Source organism: Sarcophilus harrisii, chromosome 4 (assembly GCF_902635505.1).
Source record: "Sarcophilus harrisii chromosome 4, mSarHar1.11, whole genome shotgun sequence".
NCBI lineage: Eukaryota > Metazoa > Chordata > Mammalia > Dasyuromorphia > Dasyuridae > Sarcophilus > Sarcophilus harrisii.
In genome coordinates this window covers 99,277,145-99,301,859 of record NC_045429.1, presented here as the reverse complement: position 1 = coordinate 99,301,859, position 24,715 = coordinate 99,277,145, and the positions used below count along the sequence as shown (strand labels likewise).

Sequence of the window (24,715 nt, the reverse complement as noted above, 5' to 3'; positions counted from 1 at the left end):
TTTTTGTACAGCAAAATAACGTTTTGGTCATGTATACTTATTGTGTATCTAATTTATATTTTAATATATTTAACATCTACTGGTCATCCTGCCATCTGGGGGAGGGGCTGGGGGGAAAAGGGGGGAAAATTGGAACAAGAGGTTTGGCAATTGTCAATGCTGTAAAGTTACCCATGCATATATCCTGTAAATAAAAGGCTATTAAATAAAAAAAAAAAATGGGGTTCTTGATCCGGGGCCTGTGAATTTATGTGCATTTTGAAATATGCCTTTCAGATCCTTCGTACTTTTTTTTTTTTTATGCATCTAAAAGCATTATTCTGAGAACGGGATGGAGCCAGCCGCTTCACCGCTAGTGGTCCAACACAAAAAAAGATTAATGACCCTTTTTAAAAGATTGACGTCCTGTCTTCTCCCCTGCGTCCTCCCATAGAAAGCACAAACACAACCGAAGCAGCGCGGCTGACATCACCTCCTCATCTGTATCGCCAGGGAAAAACCAGCGCATTTAACGCTGTCCGAGCCGCACAAAGTGAGCGGTTTAATTTTATAGCTGGGGAATTCCCCATCTTCAAGAATCAGCAACTCTCAGTCCATCAGCAAGACTAACCCCCCCCCCAAAAAAAAAATTCCTCCCATTCACTCTCTGCTAAAAATCCTCCGTCCCTCTCCTTCCTTCCCTTTCGTCATTCCTGGGTACGGGGGAGGGGAGGGCAGCAGAGCCGGACCTTCATTGACACCTTTTGCAGTCACACAGAAAGGGGAGGAGGGAATCTGGGACGAAGACGGGGATAAGCCAATCAAAGCGTCCAAAGTCACGTGCGGCCTGTTCTCCGACCAATGAGCGGCTGAGGGCGGGACCAGCTTGCAGGGGGCTTGTAAGTTTTATTGGAACTTGGAACGTTGAGTCTCAGTCAGTTTCGTGGATTTGTAAGTGTGTTTGTGGGCCTCCGGGCTGCTCCCGCAAGTGTCCGGGGCCCCGGCGCAGCTGAGCTTTCCCGGCGGCGGCGGCTGCTTGCCGCGTTTTCTCCCTCTTCCTTCCGAACCGCGTCCCCTGCGGAGTCTCCGCCTCCCTCTCTCCATGGAGCCTTTCCCTTTCCCCAAACGCTCCAGCCTGGCTTCTTCCCCTTCCACGGGGCTCGCCCTGCCCCTGGCAGACGGGCTCATCAAGTCTCCCAAGCCCCTGATGAAGAAGCAGGCGGTGAAGCGGCACCACCACAAGCACAACTTGCGGCACCACTACGAGTTCCTGGAGACCTTGGGCAAAGGCACCTACGGAAAGGTGCAGAAAGCGAGAGAGCGGTCGGGAAGACTGGTGAGTCCGAGCCCTCGGCTTCGGCGGGGAGGGGGAGTCCGCCAAGCGTTCGCAGAGGTCTGGGTGGCGGGGAAGGAGACGGAGTGATCGAGGGACCCCGGATCCCATTTAGATGCCCAGAGCTGCCTCCTCAGTCCCGTCCTCCCCCCCTTGGGGGGAAAATCCAACCATCTGGTGGCTCAGATTCGATGGAGATTATTGGGAAGAAAGGGGGAAGAGGCGCGAATTCTTGAAGTACCTACATGGGTAGCTTTTGAATTATTTCCTCTCAAAGACCGCAGTGAGGAATGATGTGTTTTATTGGGGGACATCTGAGATCCACCTGTCGGCCAGCCGCTGTGCAAGAGCAGCTTGCTGACTGACTGGGGAGAAGTGTGCTATTGCTCCATTGTCTCGGTTTCTCTTTTCGGGGGCCATCCAAGGCTCGATTTAAAGACAAGCTTGCTCCCCCGCCCCCTCTCCCCTTGAGGGGAAGAAAGAAAAGCAGAGGTTGCAAAGGACCTTTGGGGACTGTGGGTGATGAGCTGGAGAGAGGACTGCTGGGAATTAGCAGCGAGTCTGTTTTGGAGTGGGTTTTAGATGCATTGGGAATGGGGGCTTCAGTATCCCCTCCAACACTAGAGGAAAGGGAATTCTTCAGCGTAGTTTGAAGTTTCTGAAATTTGAAAAAGAGGCCAATGGTTATTTGGAGTGAGAAGTACCAGAACATAAGCAAAATCCCCTGAAGAAGGGATTCTTTTAAGAAAAGGCTATGGGGATTTTTGATGGTTTTTTTGTTTTGTTTTTTAATATCCTTAAAGGTCAAGGTTTAGCGTTTTGGATCTGACCCCAGTCTCCACCCCTTACTTGTTTGCTTGGTGCCTTTGTAGTCAGTTGCTGATTTGAAATGCAAAAAGTCATTCATTGGAGAAGGAGGGAGATGGCTGGAGATGGGTGGAGATGGGGGGATGGATTATGGACCAATCAATAGAATTGTGTGTGTATTTTCACTTCTAATGCCTGGCACAGTCCCCAGATTCTGGCTGCCAACTTAGAGCTGTTGGGCAATACTTAAAACATTTCTGTTTCTAAAGAGGGCCAGGTGAGGAGGATCCGGGTTTTGAGATTACTTGGTCTGAGTCTTTATTCTGTGGTTCTTGGACTGGAATCATTGCCACTGCCTCCATCCCCTCTCCTTGACCCCCCAAAAAAGATGTCTTAACCTTTCTAGGAACGTCTTCTCTTCCTTCAGAAGGAAGAACTGGCAGTGTTGGGTACTCAACTTCTGTTCTAAAGAACTTAGGAGCAGCTGCTTCCCAGAGATCACCCGCAGATGTTTTTCTTGGGGAGTGATATCTAAACTTCAGACGCAAGGCTATATATTCCCACCTTGAAAATGGAATAGTGGATATAGACTCTTAATTCACAAGGCATCCTCTTAGTTCCTGGGGAGAAAAGGGCACTTTTTTCTACTCTGCTGCCAACCACTTCAATCAGTCAGCAAATATGCTTACTGTATGCCAAGGTGGCAACTAAGTAGTGCAGTGAGCAGAACTTTGGGCCTGAAGTCAGAAAAACTTAACTTTCTGAGTTCAAGTTCTCAGATACTTGCTAGCTGTGTGACCTAAGCATATCATTTAACTCTTGTTTACCTCAGTTTCCTTATCTGTAAAAATGAGCTGGAGAAGGAAATGGCAAACCTGTATTTTTATTTTTTAAAAAAAGATTTTTATTTTCAAAATATATGCATAGTTTTCAACATTCACCCCTGCAAAACCTTATGTTCCAATTTTTTTCCTTCTCTTCTTTCCACCCCCTCCCCCAGACAGCAAGATCTTTATATTTTTTATGCATTTTCATCTTTTTTATATTTCTTTATTATTTTGTTTTTATGTATTTTTGTCCTTTTATGTTTTCTAATTCTATATAAAGACAATTTTCCACATTCTTCAGTATTTTTACCAACCCCCCCCCCCAACAAACTCAGACAAGACTCAATAACAAAATAGCTGTATGCCAGATATTGTGCACTTACTCCATGAAGTCTTTCATCATTTCCCTTCTTTCCTCTTGAAAAGGCTGATACTCTTTTGCCTAGAACTCTCAGCACTTCTTACATTTCTGAAATCAGTTATTTTGGTTTGTATATAGCTTTACCTTTTATTAGAATCAAGGATTTAAAGCTGAAAGGAGCCTTAGATCATCTAGTTAAATTTCCTCAGTTAACAGATGAGGAAAGTGAGACCCTGAAAATTTAAAAGATTTATTCAAAGTTACTGAGATAGAGGTGGCAGAGACTGTAAGTGTCCTCAAAACAAGATCTGTATCATTTCTATCTTTGTCTCTAGTGTGCTGAACACAGTAGGTATTTAATAAACAATTTTTTAAAACCTGGATTTGTTGAAATTGAATTCCCAGTCCTACCTTCTAAGAAAGGCTATCCTGAGGGGTCCCTGCCTCTACCCACTAGGGTTGGGATGAGAATAGAGGGAGGAGTGACTTCTTTCCTACCCCAACTAGCTTGAGAAGGCATCATCAGAAGCCAGATGGGACTGTCCGGTCTGGGGAGAGGAAGGAGGGACAGTACTAATGGATACTCCAGAAAGGCATCAAAGGAAAGGCAAATATTTGCATTGGATCTTTCTGTCTCCTGAGGATACTCTTGGCATCTAAATGACATTTCCTCCTGTTCTTCCCCAGCAGGAAGCTCAAGGACCTGTGCCCCCAGCTTAAGACACTTGTCTCCTAGAGCTGTTGTGCTAACCCTCTTCTCCCTCACACACACAGAGCTCCGGGTACAGAATACTACTGACTTCAGGTCCCGTACAACTAGGAACTTAGTGGATGGACTGGAAATTGGCTCAAGCAGTCAGTTGTTTACATTACCCAGTTGTCTTCTCCTTCATCTCCTGTATCATGTGCTTATGATGGAATAGTTCCCTGAATTCCACACTGGGCTTAATTCCAGAGCATATCCACCCATAAAACCCTAGATCAGAGTCTACTATAGGGCCTTAACCTCAGGACTGTCTGGGTAATCAGATCTGTGCCAGGTGAGCCACTGTCCGTGTATGGCTTTCTCTAATAAGTCTTGACCATTGGACCCAGTCCAGGAAGGCCTAGGTCCTCATCCCTTCTGCCTAGAATAATGGGGGGAGAGGTGTTGATGTAATTATTAGCACCTGGTCTTTGCCCAGAGTGGCCTTGTCCTTCATGTGCTTCTCCTTTGATTTTTTTTTTTCTTCTCTGCATTACAACTGTCCTGGGTGCCTCGGTGCTTCTAGGCTTTTGAGTTAGGGTTAGGGTGCTTCAGAAAATGGTTTTGTTTTATTCCTTGGTACCTATGGGCCAACCCTCCTCAGTACAGTGCTCAGAGTCCAAGTACTTGGGTTTAAATTTTCCCTCTAATACTTCCTATCAATATGACTTGGAGCGAGTCACTTAACACCCCCTCCTCCCTCTCTGTATCTCAGTTTTCTCATTTGTAAAATGCAGGAACCAGCTCTGGGGGAACCCTCTAGGTGTCTTGATCTGTAATCCTTTGATCAAAGATGCTCTTGTCTCCTATAGCCCATGAGGAGGATGGTGCTGGTAGATTTAGTTCTCCTTTCACACTGTCCCCAGAGGTAGGCAGGCAGTGATTCATAGGCCCTCTCTTGATAGTTTCCTAAACGGGACTCCTTTCTCCCCTGGTGCTAGCCCGAGCCCTTCTGCTTGCCTATTCTGAGCAAGAGAGGGAGAGGGAGAGACTGCTGGTTGCAGGCAGCTCTTGTCCTTGGGCCCCGGCCAAGCCACACACAGGGCTGGGTTGTGAAGCTCCTTGTCCGGGCAGCTTGGCAAGAAGGGTGGAGCAGCTTGGAGGTGGGGGACCTGCCATGGGGGCAGAGAAGGCCAGCCACTCAAGAAAGTTTTTCTTCCCTTGCAGACAATTTCTAGCAGCAGACTCGGTGTGCCCACATTCATGCCTAGCCTCTCTGTCCCTCTCTGGCCACTTATCTAAATGGGTCATCTCCCAACACCTCCTTGCCCTCTCTCCCTGGTTCAAGTTGTAGGTGACAGCTACTATTCTAGGTGCCATCACCTACTACCCCCTCTCCCCCAAGTCAGATCTAACTTCTTAATCTTGTCTCAGAACCTAGCCCCTCCAGTTCCCTTGGGATTCCTTCCTTGTGCCTTCATCCTCAAAGTTCAGGCCTTTCTCATTTGTGAGTCCTTTTAGACAAATGATGCTGTCCACACCCAGAGCCCAGGGATCCTTGGCAGAAGAACAGGTGTGTGGGGAGAAGGCCTGAGGCCCAAAACTGGATGCTGAACATTCCCTTCCTTTAGAGCCTTGGGGCATCTGCAAAGAAAAGAACTAGCAGCCTGGTGGAGGGGTAATGGGATGGGTAGGAAGTTAAGAGAAAGATAGGATTATGCAGACCTGGAAAGGAAACTTGGATGGGGAGCCAAACTCCTTATTCAATTTAGGAGGAACCTAAGGCTCAGATGTGAAGTTACTTGCCCACTGGAGTAGATCTTAGATTAAAAGATTTTACCTGGGACTAGACTATTCTAGTTAATTCTCTTCCTCCCTCCTGTGAACACCTCCTTCCCTTTATTTTAGTTTGTATCAGCTTGGCTTCCTAATCATGAACAAAAATCTTAAGAGAAACAGCAGCATTCAGGCTTGCCCAGTACCTATTCCCCAGTACCTATCATAGGAGGTACTTAAATGCTTATTGGCTGATTGACGGAGATACACCAAGGCCCCATGAACTAGTTTAGATTAATTAGTAGAAATACTACCAGTCAGATGAAATAATACTATAACAAGGGGAAATAGTAGATAGAAAATTGGACCTGGGTCAGGAAAAATTGAAGTTCAAATCTTGCCTCAGACATCAGTTTTCTCACTGCAAAATGAGGATGATAATAGAACCTACTTCCCAAGGTTGTGGCAAGAATGAAATGAAATAATATTTGTAAAATGCTCTGAAAACCTTAAAGTGCTCCATAATGCTAGCTATTATTAATGGAAGCATGTTTGGTTAATAGAGATGAGATCATAATCTTATGAAAAATCTCATATGACAGTTGCCTAGAGCTACTGCTTTTTGAGAAAGTCTAGAATCAAAATTAAAAGTTTGAAAGACTCTTAGAAGTCATTTGAACTCATAAGCATAAATACCTTTCACATCCCTGAATCTGAACACAGGCCTTCCTGACTCAGAGCTTAATGCACTGTACACTATGGCTCTACCTAACTATGAGTTCCAGAGCCAGAATTTTCCAGGTTCAGTTTCAGTCTGAGACTTTTTCCACCAGAGGCTGCCTTTGAATTGATGTTCATGTTTCTCCTATTATTATTGTTTTTATTCCCTCTGGATAAGTTCATAAGGTTGGAGGCTAGAATGGATCACTGTCCCTTTTGACTGGCTACTCTGTGAAGAGGGAAGCTCTTGTCCTTTCCCAATGCATGGGGTTAGGACAAAGATCCGTAGGAAAACTCGGTGAGAGGTGGTGGGATTATTAAGGTGGCCATCAGGGACCCACAATAGACCAGAGGAGAAGACAGAGTAGAAGTTGGTTTCTCCCCGGATATGCTGAAAAAACTAGTGCTCTCAATTTGTCACCTGTTTGGGGACCAACAAGGAGCCCTGATGACACAATCTCTTTCTGGGTTGGAAAACAAGGCTGGGAAGCCCCTCCCATTCCTTGGGGACCCTAACTAGCTTGAGATGTCCTTTGGGACAGAAAGTGAAAGAAAAAAGAAGGGAACTTGGTAGCACTGAAAGAACACTTAAAAAGTCAAGAGCTCAGGTCTCAGCCCTAATGCCCTGCTCCCAGAGAGCCATCCTGTATAACAAATAATATTTTTAAAGATTTCCCCCCTTCAAAGAGAGAGAGAGAGAGAAAGAGAGAGAGAAAGGAAAAAGGAAGAAAACAGCAAAAATTTACTAATATATTATACCATTACTTTTTCATTTACCTGAGATTTGACTTCCTTTTAGAACTTTTTTCATTTACGTCATCTAGTTATTTTCTCAGTTCAGTTCATAGAGCTCTTCCCACATTTTTCTTGATTCCTCTTATTCTTTTCTGTTTAGTAATAATATTGCATTACATTCCTGTACCATGGTTTTTCAGTCCTTTCTCAAATGATGGATGGTACTTTGTTTCCACTCCTTTGTTACCACTGAGAGTGCTGCTTTGAGTATTTTGGTCTATGTTGGCCCTTCAATTATCCCCTTGACCTCTGAGGAGGTAAATGGTTGGCCAGTCTTTGTGATCCATCATTCCTTTCCTGTTACTAGGGGTAAGGGTGCTAGCCAAGATAGTGCTCCTTTGTTAATTGGCATTCCTATTTGCTGGCAACTTAATTTATTTTATGATAATAATAATCACAACAATCCACATTTATAGAGTCCTTTGGTGTTCATAAAAAGCCTTTCTCACAGCAGCCTTGAGGGAGGGAGTATACATACTTTCATCCCCATTTTATAGAGGAGGAAACTGAGGCTTACAGAGAAGAAATGAACTGCACACAATCATCCAGTTCAGTCCAATTCAGCAAAAAGTATCTACTTTAAATATAGCAAATGCTTAATAAATATTTGCAAGCGTATCCAAATCCTAGCTAACAGGGAAGGAGATTGTCTTCTATACATGCAGGTGGGATTCACACGCAGATCTGCTGACTTCTGCAGCCTGGCCCAACTTGTTTAGGGATCCAGGCTTGTTGGCCTGTGTTTAATTTATATGACTAATGTGTATATATTTTATATCTATGCTTGGCATTCTAATAACTGCTCAATTATTACTTGTTTGATCTATATTTATGGGTGTGTTTTATTTTATAGCTTTTTTATTATATGACAATAATTTTTTTTTTCTATAGCTCCTTTCTTTTGTAGAACTCAAAGTGCTTTTATATTTTAGGTCTATTGAAACCTCCTCTCCCGAAACAGGGAAGGGAGGGCCCCAATAGGATTCCTCAGTGAAAGTCAAGGCCCAGAGAATTTAAGTAATTTCCTCAAAGTCACACAGTGAATTCGTTTTAGCAAATGGATAAGAAACCAGATCTCCTTATTTCCCATCCAGGGAACTTTCTATTCTGTGTGTTGGTTACTTTAGAAATACTAGGGGAAAACGAGAGGAAAACAGAAACTGCATTCCCATCTCATACTAGGGCTGCTGCCCGGCTCATTTACCGGGGCCTCATTCATCTGAATATTTGGGAAAGAGGCCTCTAGGGTGACTGACCTCCATCTCTCTCCCGCCTTGCCCATTGTCCCCAGTAGCCTGCTCCTAGAGGGGCTTTCCCCTTTGCCCATTCACTGGGGCTAGGTTGGGCCCCTCCTCCCAGGGCTCCAGATAGAGGGATGGGGGCGGGAGGCCAGGCCATCCCCCTGGCCTGTTGCTGGGGTGACCAGGCTCTTGGCTTTGTGAGCCAGCTCCTCTTACCAGGATTATGACTGTTCCGCATTCTTGTCCGATGGGGGAACTCGGTCCCAGCAGAGTTGGCTGTCCTTCTGAGCCAAGGAGGGCATTCATTGTCTGTCTTTGGGACCCATTTGAAAGGGTGGATTAGAGGCCCCTCCTCTCTTGGGATGGTTTCTTTTTTTCTGTCCCCCTTTGGCTGATGGGGGTTGGGGGGCAAATATTCAAAGTCCCTCTGGAGAGAAGCCTCCTGGAGTATTAAATCAGAAGCTATTCACCTCTGTCTGTGTTCAGGTTTCTAAAAACTTGTCTGTCAGGCTGGATGCAGGAAGAAATTTTATGTTTACTGTTCCAACCCTCAGCAGACAAGAGTTATTGGGAGCAGATTGATTTTCCTCTCCTCCACCCCCCATAGTGGTTGACTTTCCCATAACAATCCCAAGTCTCTGATTTTGATCCTTGAACACTGACTGAATCTTTCTCCTCCCTCCTTCCCCCAAGTTCTGCTGTTCCATTGTCATTTGTAAGGTAGCAGCTGCCTCTCTGAACTGCAGAGAAAGGGCTCCTATCAATCCTATTTTCCTACATGACCCCTTATACTCCTCAGAAACAGAAAGCTCAGTCTCTGGTGCTTCCCTAGCTTTACAAATGAAGAGACTTGAGGGCTAAAGAGTGACGCCCACTCAAGCCCCCATTCCAAGAGACATACCCTTCCACTAAGAATTGCCTTGATATTGTTAATGTCCCAGATTTTCCCAGGTCTGATAATATTTGTGCTTTCTATGTAGCCAGGTACGATGCTTAAGCGCTTTACAAATATTATTAATCCTCACAATAATCTTGCAAGGTGGCTATTATATTATTAGTTCTATTTGACAAATGAGGAAACAGAGACAAACAGAAGTTCGTCTTTCTCTCCCAGAATTCACAACTGCCAATAAATATCTGAGGGCAGATTTTAAAATGGCAGCTTCCCAACTTTAGGGCCATGGATTTATTCACTCACTGAACCACCTACTGACCTCAACAAATACACAAACTCTGCCCCTTGGGCAAGAGATCTTGGCCCGGGGCCCTTGAACTTGCTTTTTTGATATTTTGATAACTGTATTTCAGTAGATTTGGTTTCTTTTGTGATCCTGTACATTTGATTTCACACATTTAAAAGCATGATTGTGAGAAGGGGTCCATAGATTTTATCTAGTTGCCAAAGGGATCCACAAAAAGGGTTCATCATTCCTGAAGTCCTTCAAGTCTAGGACTAAACCACACCCAAATGGCCTCAGGGAAATGAGACCCTATAATCACTTGAGCAGGTGAGATTCTCTTGTCAGCAGTTCTGATGAGTAACAACTCTGTCCAGAAGTTCTTTATCCTATCTTGTAGCCAGTTTAATCCTATTTTTCCCTGTATTCTGATCTCACAAGACAGTTAGCATTTAGACTTGGTGGAATTTTTTAGAAGTCATCTAAAGCACTCCATCCCATAGGATCATATATTTTGAACTTGAAGAGACCACACACTCCTCATTTTTTACAGATGAGGAAACTGAGGCACAAAGTAATATGATTTATTCTGGGTTCAGCTATTTGAACCCAAATGCTCCTGACTCACAAGTCCTGTGCCCTGTCTACTACTACCCAGTCTGTAATTTAGACATAAAGTGACCATCCCTCCTAGGTCACACAGACCACAAATAGCAGAGTCAGGATTTCAGGAAAACCCAGGATTATTCAGTTTTATAGTCCCATTGTGTCAGTGATATTATCTATGTGCAAAGAGACTTTCAGGAAAATGAATATGAAAAAAACCTCTGAGTAATAATTCTCCCCTCCTTCTTCTCCCAGGTGGCCATCAAGTCCATCCGGAAAGATAAAATCAAAGATGAGCAGGACCTACTGCACATCCGGAGGGAGATTGAAATCATGTCATCTCTTAACCACCCACATATCATCACCATCCATGAAGGTAAGGAAAGAGGAAGGGGTGGTGGTGAAAGGGAGGGTATCATTTGAGGTTGTCCAAATTTCTCAGCCCCCAAGAAATTCTTCACAGTGCCCAGGAGATATTTAGATAACAGGTTATTCAACTAAGGGAAGGGGATGGGGAAAGGGAATAAGCATTTATTAAGTACCTACTGTGTGCCAAGCCCTGTGCTTAATGCTTTATAAATAATACCTCATTTGAGCCTCACAACAACCCTGGTGCTATTTTATGATCCCCATTTTACAGTCGAGGAAACTGAGGCAAATAGACATTAAGTGATACACTTAGGGCCACACAGCTAGTAATTCTGGGGGAAAATTCAAAGGTCTTCCTAATTTCAAGTTCAAAATGCTCCATACCTTATATATTATGTTGCCTCTATAATTATAGGATAATTCACATTTTATAAAGTGCTTTAAAGCTTAAATCCAAACACTCATCAATCCACAAATTGCCGTTCATATTTTGATAACATTTTACAGCTACAACATACTTTCCAAGCATTCTCTATTTTGACCTTTACAGAGGCTCTATGAGAGCAGGGGTGGGTGGGGTAAGCCAGAATGGCCCAGAAGTTGGAACACACTTTATTATCTCCATTTTACAGATGAAAAGACTAAGTCTCTGAGACTTGTCAAGGTCACTTGGCTCTTGGGTCTGGACATTCCAGCGCAGTTTCCATGGCATGTTCCCATGCCTTTTCACACAAAATCCTGAATTCAAAGCTACCCTCATTACCATCCCCCCTCCCCAAAGGTGTTCATACACGCACAGACACACAAGCATAGACAGAGCCGGAGTGTCTCATTTCCCCTGGACCTGTAGCCTGAGTCACTCCCGCCTGCGGGCTAGCTCTCCACCTGCCCTGCTCTATTCTCTCCTCCTCCCCTCCTTCATCCCGGCCTCCTCTTCTTGACGTCACTCATTCCAGCCACCTTCTGTCCTGTGTTCCAAACAATTGGGGGAGTGGGGAGAAGGCAGACACCCACATGCACCTGTCTGCATTGTGGTCTTAATGCTTCTTAGAAAGGGGAGGAGAGAAGGGGCCAGGAGCGGAGACCCGCCAACTTTTCACTTTATCCCCATTTAATGACAGGGAGCAGGCAGGGAAGCATCCCAAACCACTCCCTCTCAGACGGTTTCTGGTTCCCGGGAAGGCTGGGGAGGCAAGAACAGCTAGCCCGGGCCTGGCCCTTCCACCCCAGCCAATCATGCAGAAAGTCTGGGCAAATGGTAGAAAAGGCTGATTGTATCCATTTATTTTCCTAGGGGAGGGTGGGAAGGGGACAATATATTGGCTAAGACAAGTTTGGTGATTGGATGGGGTGTGTGTATGTTCCATGTATGTGAATTTTCTTTCGAGTGCCTATGGCCTTGCTTGCAAGGAGAACTCTCCCACCCCCACCCCCACCGGTAGGGATGTTCTTAGACCTCCTCCCCCAAAGTCCATTTATATATGAATTTGAAGACTACTCTGTCTGATTCCTTTGGCTCCTTCAGGCGTTGGGGTAAAGGCTATGAAAGGTCAGGTCCCATCCCGATCCTGCTGCGGGCCTCTGGGGTAGGGGTAGGGGAGCAGAATGACTCTGCTCCTCCTCTTGGATGTGCCCTAACTAGCTCTGAGTGGGGTTTATCTCCTTGGAATTTCTGGGACAGAGATTACATTCTCTGCCATCGGGCACAGTCGGAATCCAGGGACCTGAGCCATAAGCAGCTGCTTAATTCTTTTGTGCCCCTAAAAAGAGTACAAACATTGCACTTTTCCCCACAAGATTCTATTCATGCTTTATTATATTCTGGGGAACTCTGACCCAGGTGTGTACCTGGGTCCTAGTCCTATGACCTTGAGAGCTACAGACTTAGACAAGAAATTGTATAGAGCGTATGTTTGGGACTGACTCAGCAAGCTAAATTCATAGGACAGTGCTCAGGCAACAGGCAGAGCTCGCACTTGGGTGCACATATGCCCATCCTGCCTGCCGAGGGACCAGCTTAGTAAATCATCCTTTGCCCTAGTTTTTCAGGAACAACAAGTAGGTAATTCCTTGGGGCTAGGGCATGGGCCTCCCATGCTACACCCTCACAGGCTTTTCAAGAAGCACAGTGTCAGAGGCTCTCTGAAAGGTCCCTAAGACAGTCTTCCCTACCTTCTGAATGTGAACAGGTAGCAGCAGAGAGATGATGGCCTGTGAGGGGTTTCTATTGTAGGTGAGGGAGCCAGGCCCCTCACAGTCCTGTTTGTGCTTCTCCACATTTATACTTTACTATATATTAGGGCAAGGAGCATGTCTCATATACATTTTGCTTGTATTCCTGGCACAGAGCTCTCTAGGCTCTTCATAAATGTTTGTTGAATTTAATTCAGAAGATACTCCACCCACCCCAACCCCGCTCTTACTAAAAATTGGCAGGCTGATAGCTTTTAGTTTCACACCTGTGGGATAGACCTGGCCCACTGTTGCAAGGAAACTTGAAGTCCATTGCCCCCACAGGTGTTTGGGTGGTACTATTAGTAGGATGCTAAATTTGGAGAGACCCAAGTCCAGTTTTCTTGAGTATAGATTAAGGGATTTGGACTCTTAGATCTATAACCCCATCCTAAGTCTCCCCCAAGTTTCTCCTTGAAAGCCAGAACCCTCACTCAGCTTATATTTTGGTAGGAAGATCTGAGCCCCTGAACACAACACCTTGTAGCCCTAGCTTCCTGGGCACATGCCAGTCTGCTACCAGCCCTACGCCCTGCCTGCTGTCGCCCCAAACAAGACACCCCTAAATCTGACTGCTTCCCCACTCTTTTTATCACAGTGTTTGAAAACAGCAACAAGATTGTCATTGTCATGGAGTACGCCAGCCGGGGAGACTTGTACGACTACATTAGTGAACGGCAGCGTCTCAGTGAGCAAGAAGCCCGGCATTTCTTCCGACAGATTGTCTCAGCAGTGTACTACTGCCACAAAGTAAGGCGCCTTCGTCCCAGTCTACACCTGCCTGTCCTTCCTTGCCCTGTCTGTCCCCCCTGCCAAGAACTCTTGGATTTGCCCTCCACCTTCTAGGAAGGGGCTGGAAAGTTTGTCTGTTGTAATCAGGCAAGAGGGTCTTCAAATTCCTATTCTAGGATCCATTACCTCCAAGGAAGCACATAAAGGGATAGAAGATGTTAATACTGAGATGGACCTTAGGAAAGAATGTTTCCATAGCCATTGTACAATGGAAGGAGAGAATTTTACATGAAACCATGAATCTATTACATAATTTGCTTTTCTTTTTTAAGTATACAGTAAATTTCATATATAACTTTCAAAACTGTCCTACTCGTAGGTGATTCCTTCTATTCACTTATTTGTAGAAGAGAGAATTCATTTCTTAGCCACATGTACACACGTATCCCACCTCCCCATCCATTAAAATATACAAATGTATATTTATTATAAGCAAAGCAAATTATTTAACTGGATATGTTCAGAAAGGAATGTCTCATTTCACATTTTGAGTTCATAATCCAGCTAGAGGTGGATGGCATGCCTTAATATTGATCCTCTGGAATTATAATTGGTCATTACATTGATCAGAATCCTTGGATCTATACAATAACATCATAAAGAAACACTTTCAAAGGGCCTCTTATTTCTCACAGCACAATAATGTTCTGTTACATTAATGTCCCTTAAATTTGTTCAGCCATTCCTCATATTGATGGGCACTCCTTTAGTTTCTAGTTTTTCACTGTTATAAATAACTGCTGTAAAATATTTTTGTGCATTATCATCTCCCATTTTTCAAAAGCAACCAGAGGGATAGATTGATTTCCCCAGCTAGCAAAAAGTAGACTAGGTTTTTCGACCCCAAAAGCAAAACTCTATAAATTATCCCACATTTCCAATGTTTAGTCTATGACTCCCTTCTTTTTTAGGGTCCCCAATTTCTCCATGCCTTTTCCACTGACTTCCCTGGTCAGTATACCTTCCTGTTTGACCTATTCTTATCTTTCCTCCCTTTCCAGAATGGGATTGTCCACCGGGATCTAAAGCTGGAGAATATCCTCCTGGATGCTAATGACAATATCAAGGTGAGTCTCATTTTCATTTCTGAAGCCTCCCCCACTCTAAGTCTGCTGAGCCCTTAGGGCAGGTGGCTGAGCAGAGCTTTCCAGGTGCTCACAGAGCTCATGGCAGTTGGCCTTTGCCCACAGCCTGGGGCCTTTATCCTCTGTGTTGGATGCATTTGATGGGAGTCTTCATTCTGCACCACTTCCTAGAAATCACCCAGGGCATCCTTATTAACCATATAATGTAACCCTATCTTGTTTCTGCTAACTGGAGTCCCAAGCAATGATAAGCGGCTCATTTGAAGTTAGAAGGAATTCTTTATCAACGTAAATCCGCTGACTCAGAATGCCAGGAAAACAACAGAAACAGAAAGAGCCAATTCTAGAGTTCAAATAAATAAGGTTCATATCTCACCTCTGATATTTACCCTCTGTATGACCTTAGACAAATGACTTTTTTAGATCTCAATGTCTTTGTAAAGTGAAGCGATTAGACTAGAGAATTTCTGAAGGCCTTTCCAGTGTAGGTCTGTGATCTTATAATTTTAGAAGACACCCTTGTCATTTCAGATTTAAGTAGGTAGCCTTAAATTTTTTTTTCTTAAGTTTTTTTGGGGAGGATTAACAAGTATTTGCTTTCCCTCCTTCCCAAATTCAAAATGACAATAAAATAAAGAGCAAATCTAAGCCAAATGCGTATCCACATTGGCCATTTCAATAGATGTATGTCTCATTTTGCATCTTAAGTCCATGACCTCTGTGTTGGGAGGTAGGTTTAGCTAAGTGTCTTTGAACTTGGGTCTTTCAGCCAGGATTCTGCAAGAAAAGGCATCTGCATAGCCATGCTTTGAGTGCCATCCTAGAGGAAGAGGTCTGACCCAATCCCAAATGGGGAATGCGCTTCCCATGGGTAGCCCAGTGGTTCCTTGCCCTCGAGTACCCTTTGCCTATGGGTTCCTGGAACAGGTGGGGCCTCCCTTGCAGCTGGTCAGAGATAACTGGCACCAATAAACTAGTTTTCTAGAATAGGCTTGAACTTTCCCGTCTTTGCTTAATGACCTGGCTACCTTGATAAGGGACCAATTAAGTCATAAACCTTCTAGCCACAGTTTCATAAACAACCACTGACTGAAACTAATCAATCTGAGGGTGATTTGGATGGAACCTCCATCAGAGGCTGAGGCGGTCAGGAAGGTGGTCTCAAGGTTACCACCCTGGTGTGAACTGTCCCTGGACCCCAGATAATACTGAACGGCAAGGTGGTTAATGGTTAGAATGGTGAATTTAGTCAGGAAGACCTAGGTCTCAGTCCCATCTCAGACACGTACTCGATGGGAGTTCCAGGGCGAGTTGCAACTTTAATTTGCAAAATGGGGGGTAGGGGTTGCTGGGAGGATCATCTGAAATAACGAAAACATCTCTGTATACATGTTGAGTTGTTATTACCACTGTACTTGGGGTTCCTGACCTTTTAGAGGCTCCTGCCCCAAGTCTTATTAGTACAAAGGTTCAGATTGTTTGTAAGTGAGCTATCTCCTGAGCATAACTCTTTAACAGCAAAGAGACCATTCCACCACACCCACCATACTCCAGGCAGTATAGAGAGAAATGGGTTATTTACTGGGAAGGTAGCTTATGCTGGTAGGGCTAATCAGTAACCAATGGCTCTCTTAAGGTCATGGCCTTTGGATTTAGATGTAAAGAGTCTGTCTCTTCCTCCTTCCATGCTTTTCCCCAGATCCTCCTTTCAGTCATCAGAAAATGTCTTGTTTTGTGTCCAGCACTGTGCTAGGAAAGCAGAAGTCCAGGCTATAGGCTACTCTCCTTCAGTGGCTTAGTTGGTTGGAGGAAAACAAGACTAATATCCACTAGATAGCATCTCCCTTATCCCATCCACACCCCCACAATACATGCATCACGGGCTGGGATGGATGCTTAAGGATCACTGAGATCTATAAAAGTCACCAAAACTTTCACGAAGCAGAGGAGAGATCATAAGTTCACAGATTTAGAGCTTTTAAAAAAGGATGCTAGAGGCTATCTAGACCAAACTCCTTGTTTTATAGATGAGCAAGGAAGCTTAACATGCTTCCTCCCCCAGATGGCCCTTTGGTGAGGAAAGTGGGCAGAACCTGCTGGAGAGAGGGGCAGGGGAGAAAAGATCTTCCAGCCTCCGTGTAACCTCCACCTCTTGTCTGACCCCCTAGATCGCAGACTTCGGCCTCTCCAATCTCTACCAGCAGGACAAGCTCCTGCAGACCTTCTGTGGGAGCCCCCTCTATGCTTCTCCAGAGATTGTCAATGGGAAGCCATACATGGGCCCAGAGGTGAGTAGCCCCCGGATCCGCTGGTCCCTCTGGGGATTCCTTTACCTTCCTGGAATCTTGGTCTCATTGGGACAAACAAGAGTCCTTAGCCAATTGTGCAGGTGCCTTCCATGGGTTGTTAGAAGTGGGGCCAGATACCAAGCCTGGTAAGAATCAGGGCTCCACCTTGGATCTCCTGCAGTCGCCTTATTTATGCAGGCAACAGATCCTGTGCCTCATTTCCCACAGCTATAAAATGAGGAGGCTCTTTCTCTTCAGTATCCATGACATATAAGGCAGTCCTAGTTGTCGTCTGAAGGCCATGTCAAAGCTGACCACTCCTTAGAGCCAGGAAGGACTATCTTGTGCATAACCTCACTCCTTTCTGCTTGTCTTTCTGCTTGGCAAGGGAAGGAAGGCTGCCTACCCGTGGCCCTAAACAGCCATTATGCCCAAAGGGCATTTCTTATCCAAAGGGATCCTGGGGTGGGGAGGCTGGCAGATCTGCCCAGGAAGTGGGTGCCCTCAGTCACCAATGCCCCTCTCTCTCTGTCAGGTGGACAGCTGGTCTCTGGGTGTTCTCCTCTATATCCTGGTTCATGGCATGATGCCTTTTGACGGACAGGATTACAAGAGCCTTGTGAAACAGATCAGCAACGGGGAATACCGAGAGCCCATCAGACCTTCTGGTGAGCAGCATGAGATGTACTGGATTTGCCCGATAAAGCACCTCCCTCTCTCTGGTTCCCTTTGTAAAATAAATGGCAGAAGGAATATGTAGCAGTGACCAACTCTAAAAAGGTTTAGATATTGCCCTCCATTTCAGATATCATCTTGTCTCTCTCTCTCCCTCTGAACGGCCTGTCAATATTCCCAAAAAATGGAACCGTCTCTCAGGAAAAGGGATCATAGGTCACTTTCCTTCCCTGAGACAACGCTTTCCTATACTTGGGAAAGTTCTTTCCAATAAATACTTTGATTTTTTAAATTCATTTTTTAAAAAATTTAGGCCCAAGGAGGAAGAGTCAAAAAAAAAAAAAAAATGATTGCCTTCTTCCTCAGGAATCATTGTCAATCATACTGTGGTTATGATCTAGTCAACAGTAGGACCTCACGACCACCTCATTGTACAAAGTTCTTCCTCAGGCACCAGGGAGATGGAGGGTGGAGAAAAGGAATCAAGAACATCACAGATTACAATGGTCCTTGAGAACCCTGTGAGCTTAAGGAGCACACTCTAGCAGGAAGCAGGACCAAGAGCACTAACAAACTAGCAGAGATCAGGGGCCAAAGTAACCCCCTCCAGGGAGCACCTGAGAGGGTCTAGACCCTGGAATGGAATGGAAGACTCAGTCCAGTGGTACTTGACATCCCTGTGAGTATAAGGAGGATACTCCAGTAGGAAGAAGGACCTGAACCACTAACAAACCAGCAGAGATCAGGAGCCAAAGTAATCCACCTCCATGCTGAGGGGTCTGGAGGACTCAGTCCAAGGAGGTTTCCTGTAGAAGGCGGAGTTTGAAAGGGACCTGGCCTGGTGGCAAAGGAGTAGAATAAAAAATGGCAGAAATGGAAAAAGGAGAGAATGAACAAGTTTAGTCAGTCAGTTGATGTGCATTTATTAGGTACTTACTGTGTACTCTTTGTATTAAAACTTGGTATGGTCTCTCAAGAAGCCCACATTCTAATAGGGGAGATAATAATTAGAAGGGGGAGTTTGGAGTTTTTTAGACAATCAAGGTTACGGTCACACAGCTGCCAAGCAGGGATAATATTAACCTGAGTGGGGAGACAGGCAGTAGGGGAGAGGCCATTGGGGGATGCTCTATTAATCCCCTTGCTTTCTTTTCTGCTTTCCAGATGCTTGTGGACTGATCCGGTGGCTGCTGATGGTGAACCCCACCCGCAGGGCCACCCTGGAGGACGTGGCCAGCCATTGGTGGGTCAACTGGGGCTACGCCACGCCAGTCGGGGAGCAGGAGGCCCTTCAGGAAAGCGGACCTCCAGGGGGGGATGCGCCCCGGGCCACCGTGGCCGAATGGCTCCGCCGTTCCTCTCGGCCCCTCTTGGAGAACGGCGCCAAGGTGTGCAGCTTCTTTAAGCAGCACACAACCAGCGGGACTGGGCTGGAGCGCCAGCACTCGCTCAAGAAATCCCGCAAGGAGAACGATATGGCTCAGTCTCTCCAGGGCGGGGTGGGGGCAGAGCCCTCCCCTGGCCCGGGCAAGGGCATTCTCAAGCTGCCCAAGGGCATCCTCAAGAAGAAGGCAGCTTCTCCCGCAGAGGGACAGAGGGAGAGCTTGGGGGAGCCTGACCCAGAGCCCGCCGTGGCCCCCATCAGTCCCAGGCACACTGCCCCGGCCCTCCCCAAGAAGGGCATTCTCAAGAAACCTCGGCAGAGGGAGTCGGGCTATTACTCCTCCCCCGAGCCGAGTGATTCAGGGGACCTTTTGGATGCGGGCGACGTGTTTGTGAACAGCTTCCCCAGTGTCAGGGAGCCCTCGAGGCCCCCACAGCTTCCCCTCCACCGAAAGGGCATCCTCAAGCACAATGGCAAATTCTCGGGGGCCTCACAAGAGCTCGCTGTCTTTGGGTCTCTGGACGAGCTGGCCCCGGCCCTCTCCTCCGCTCGGGCCACCCGCCCCTCGGGGGCCGTGAGCGAGGACAGCATCCTGTCCACAGAGTCCTTTGACCAGCTGGACCTGCCGGAACGCTTGCCCAACCCTAAGCTGCCCCTGCGTGGCTGCGTGTCGGTGGACGACCTGGTGGGCCTGGATGAGCCAGGGCCTCGGAGCTCTGGTGCAGGGCTCAGGAGGTGGAGGCAGGATCCCCTTGCCGACAGCTGCTTCTCCCTGACGGACTGTCAGGAGGTGACTGAGACATACCGGCAGGCGCTGGCTGTTGGCATGAAGCTCAGCTGAGGGTGGGAAGGCAGCAGTTCCTCCCCGTCCTTTGTGTCTGTTAAAGAAGGCTCAAACGCTTGGCCATCCCTCTGCCTCGGAAGGCTGCCTTGTAGGCTGAAGAGAACTGGACTTCAAGTCCTGAGGAAGGGAGGGAAATAAAGTAAGTGGGATGACGGTTAGAGATCTCCCTTTAAACCCCATGCCTCAGTCACACCAGTAGAAAGCGGAGGGGTAAACAAGTGGCCAAAGACGTCTGAATGGACAATCTGCAAGTGGCCAACTCCTGATACGCCAAGGAACCAGACAACTGCCTCCGCCTCTCGCTCCAGGATGAGGGAGGTGTTGAATCAGCTTGGAAGACTTCCAGAGTCGAGTTTTCAGAAGAAATGGATTCTTTCTCAAGCCTGAACTCCAAAATGGAAATAAGGTGCCCATTGTGGTGCCTTTGTGACTTTTACAGTGTCATGGCGGGGTGTCTCTGGCACCTCCCTGAACGAGGGGAGGGTCTGCTCAGTAGTTCCAGAGAACTACACATCTCTTCCCCCTTTCCCTATTGCCTAAGCCCGTATCAGGCTTTTCCCTCAGAGCCACTGAGGGAAGCTGCTATAAATCCACAGGACTTGAAAAAGGGCCCTTTGCTGCTGCACAAATACAATGGTCATCTCAGTGGGGCCCAGGCTCCTGGATCTTTGAACCTCAAATGAGGAAGGCTACCAGTCCTCCTTATTCTTTCCCCAATTCCCCACCCCATATCTGACCTCTTCTCTAATGGGTGGGTGGATGATCACAGTCCTGGGGTCTTTTTGTCTTGAAAAGAGAAGTTTTCTATTTATTTCTATTTTCTCAGTGATGTGTTATTTTTTGAAAAATGAATCTTATTGTTTTCAATAATATGAATGGATTGAATCCTCCCAAAATGGTGTTTTGGTGTTTTTTTTTGTGTGTTGTCATGGTCACAAGGAAAAAAAATAAAACAGCAATACCCACCCAAAAAATGAGCAGCAATCAAATTTCAGGGAAGTGAAAGTACATAAGAAAACATTCTGTGGCTCAGTTCCTCAGCTTACTGATCTATTTTAAATTAAGTTTCTTTGTTATTGTCATGAACCCTGCTGTGATTTTTCAGACCCACAAGCATTCAGCTCCACTGACTTTACCACCTCAATTGCAGAAGGTTCTTTGTCATATCCCATTGACAGAATTTAGGATTGGCCCAATTTACTCATGATCCTGATTACTGGGGGACTTTGGAAAAGCTTGTGGACTCTTATCATCTCTAACTGACACATGACAACTCTTTCCCCACTTCAGTCATCTGATTACTTAAATCAAACTGATCTCAAATTTTGGAAGCTGAGTCGAGGATCACACTGACAGGAAGGCACTTACTTGCCAATAGTTAAGATTAGCTGTTTCACTGGGCAAAGAATCAGAACAGCATGGCACCTTTTGGGCCACAAGGTTCCTGAAATCTAAGATGCCTTCAGGATGGCCATCCCAGTGCTAGTGTAGCTGAGAACCATGTATATCATAAGCGCCGTGAGTTAAAAGACAGCAAGGAGGAATCAGCCATAACAGCAAGAGTCAGAGTCAAGTCTTGGTTATCCAGTCACAGTAGGAGGAAGGAACACAAATATATCTGAACTGTGCAAGCCAAACCAGGGATCCAAAACGGGGCAAGGCAGGCATTTTCTGAAAACAAGCCCATCATTTATAATCTTCCAAAAGAAAGACACATCTGATGTCCTTGACCCCCAAGATTTTTTACAGAATTTGAGAGCTAGAAGGGACCTTAGCAGCCATCTACCACAAGCTATATGCAAAAGTAACCTCTTCTATGGCATACCCAACTATTATTGGTCATCCAGCTTGCCCTTTAATTAAGAAATAGATCTGTAAAAATTTGAATCTTTCTTTACTAACATTCTTGTGAAGCTTCCAATGTGTGATAGATCCAAGTGTATTTGAAGGATCTTCCTTCATTTGTTATAACGTTTTCCCTTTGAATTCTCTGTTGTTTGATTAGGTTTGACCTTTTTCCAAAGGCTTTCCCTTATTTTAATCTATTAGTCAATAAATATTAAGTGTATACTAATGGCCAGGCACTATGCTAAGAAGCAAAAAGTTTTCCCTGCCTTCTGGGAGGACTGGGACTGAGGAAGACCACCACAAAAGGAAGCTGAAAATCAAGGTGGAAGAGGAAAGAAGAACATACCTCAGGGGGCAGCTAGTTGGTGCAGAGAGCACCGGCCCTAAAGTCAGGAGGACTTGAGTCCAAATCTGCTTTCAGACACTTAACATTTCCTAGCTGTGTGACCCTGAGCAAGTCACTTAACCCTAATTGCCTCAGCAAAAACAAACAAACCAACCAACCTCATAGAGGAGGGAATGGGGAAAAATTCAGATATCTCAAAGTGATGCAGCTGGTGAGAAAGGAGATAATTGATCAGAAAGACAAAATGGCAGTGAAGGTGGAATCCCAAGGCTGATGAAATCTGGGGAGCTCTAGGACAGAGGCCAATTTGAAGAGAGATTTCTGATGGATAATGAGGTTCTCCAAAAGCTCTTACTTTTAGATAGCATGCTGGTAGCCACAAGTGTTAGACATTGCAGAGTCCACTGAATGAGATCTTTAATTTCTCAAGACTTTGACCAAACCATCCACACTAGAAAAATCAATTAGGGGGGAAAATACCTATTATCTAGAGTATGACATCCAATTAGTAAGCATTTATTAAGCACCTACTATGTGCTAGGCACTGATATAAACACTGGGAATACAAAAACAAAAGATAGTCCCTAGAGGAATTCACAATCTAAAGAAAGAGATTAGGAAACAAATAATGGACAAATTAGGTGTAGAATACATAGGAAATAACAAAGGAAAGGAACTAGAATTGGGAATAGAGGGATTGGAAAAGACTTTCTATAGAAGGCAGAGTTTTACCTGGGACTTAAAGCCAATAAGTGGAGTTTAGAAAGGAGAAAATTCCAGACCTGGGAGATAGTGAAGGAACTGAGATACAGTATGTTGTTTATAGGATAGCTAAGAGATTAAGGGAACAAAAAGCGTGTGGTGGGAGGGGGAGGCTGGAAGGTTCTTAGATGTGAGAAGACTAGAAAAGTGGGGCATGGACTAGCTTAATGAAGAACTGTGAACATCAGAGGATTTTGTATTTGATTCTAGAAATAATAGTGAGCCTCTAGACTGTATTGAGTATGAGAATGACATGATTAGGTGAACAATATATAGATTTCACCTATTAATATCAGTGTACATAAACATGTATATTTTCAATATGACTTTTTCCTATTTTATATTTCTCAGATTTTTTTATACACATACACATATATACATATGCAAGACAATGGAATTTATTCTCTTCTTAAAGATATTTTGGAGGATAGAATGACCTTCCTAGTTATTTGACAATCAGAACCCCAACCTTATTTCATTGGATCATCCTTGTGTAAGAAAAGATCTTTGGGTTAAAAAAACTCATCATATATTCAAATTAGAAGGGATCTTTGAGGTAATTCAGTCATATTTCAAACAGTCTTCCATGCATTTTTCAACAGGATCCCCCTTTAGGCTTCAAAGAATTCCTTGATCACAATTTTACCTAAATTAATTTATTGATTCAGTTCCATATCAATCAAACTACCCAAAATTATTCTATAGAACTAGAAAGAATAATAACAAAATTCATCTGGAAGAACTAAAGGTGAAGAATAACAAGGAAAGTAATGAAAAAATGCAAAGGAAAATGACCTAGGTATGCCAGACATAAAATTATGTTGTAAAGTGGCAATCATCAAAATCATTTGGTATTGGCTAAGAAATAGATTGGTGGATCAGTGAAACAGGTTAGGTCACTATACACAATAACTAATTACTATAACAATCTACTGGTGCCAGCTTCTGGGATAAGAACTCACTGTTTCACAAAAACTCTTGGGAAAACTGGAATAATATCGGCAGAAACTAGACATTGACCAACTTCTCGCATCATATATCAAGATAAGGTCAAAATGGATACATGATTTAGACCTAAGGAATGATACTGTAAGCAAATTAGGAATGCCAAAAAATAGTTTATTTATCAGATCTATGGAGAAGGGAAGAATTTATGACTAAGCAACAAATAGAAAACATGAAATGCAAACTAGGTAATTTTGATTACTTCCAAAATATTTTGCACAAAAACAATGCAACCAACATTAGAAAGGAAGCAGAAAGTTGAGAAAAAAAGATTTACAGCCAGTGTTTCTAATAAAGGCCTCATTTCTAAAATACATAGAGAACTCAGTTAAGTTTATAAGAATACAAGTCATTTTCCAATATAAATGGTGAAAGGATGTTGGAATACACAAGAGCCACCTGGCAGTGGCTGCTGGAGACCCCAACCCAGAATGGATCGCTGCATGTGAGAGGATGATACAAGGAGATTTAGAAGCAGTTGCTGTTCTCTGACCTCTCTGACAGGAAATTGCATTGTCTGATCTCTTTCCTCTTCCCTCTGACTCCAATTTATCTCATTCCCAGTCCACAACACCTGTGTCAACAAAGGCTGCCCTGCCACTCCTTCAGATGCTATCATCCATAGCTATGGAGGCTCTCGGAGAATTGACCTGTCCCTTAACAAAAGGAGATGAACAAGCAGTTTTGAGATGAAGAAATTGAAGCTATCTATAGTCATTTGAAAAAATGTTTTGATTAGAGAAATACAAATTAAAAGAACTCTAAGGTACCACCTCA

At 44.8% G+C, this 24,715-nt stretch overlaps 1 protein-coding gene across 1 annotated transcript; it reads left to right on the top strand.

The window, feature by feature from the left end:
• The first annotated feature begins 1,081 nt into the window (after positions 1 to 1,081).
• NUAK2 (NUAK family kinase 2) lies at positions 1,082 to 20,873 on the top strand. The gene is made up of 7 exons (XM_031937228.1): positions 1,082 to 1,315; positions 10,564 to 10,684; positions 13,508 to 13,659; positions 14,703 to 14,768; positions 16,955 to 17,074; positions 17,610 to 17,742; positions 18,914 to 20,873. Exons 1-7 carry the CDS (start codon positions 1,082 to 1,084, stop codon positions 19,972 to 19,974), a joined length of 1,887 nt encoding a protein of 628 aa, XP_031793088.1. The 3' UTR covers positions 19,975 to 20,873.
• Positions 20,874 to 24,715: the final 3,842 nt, after the last annotated feature.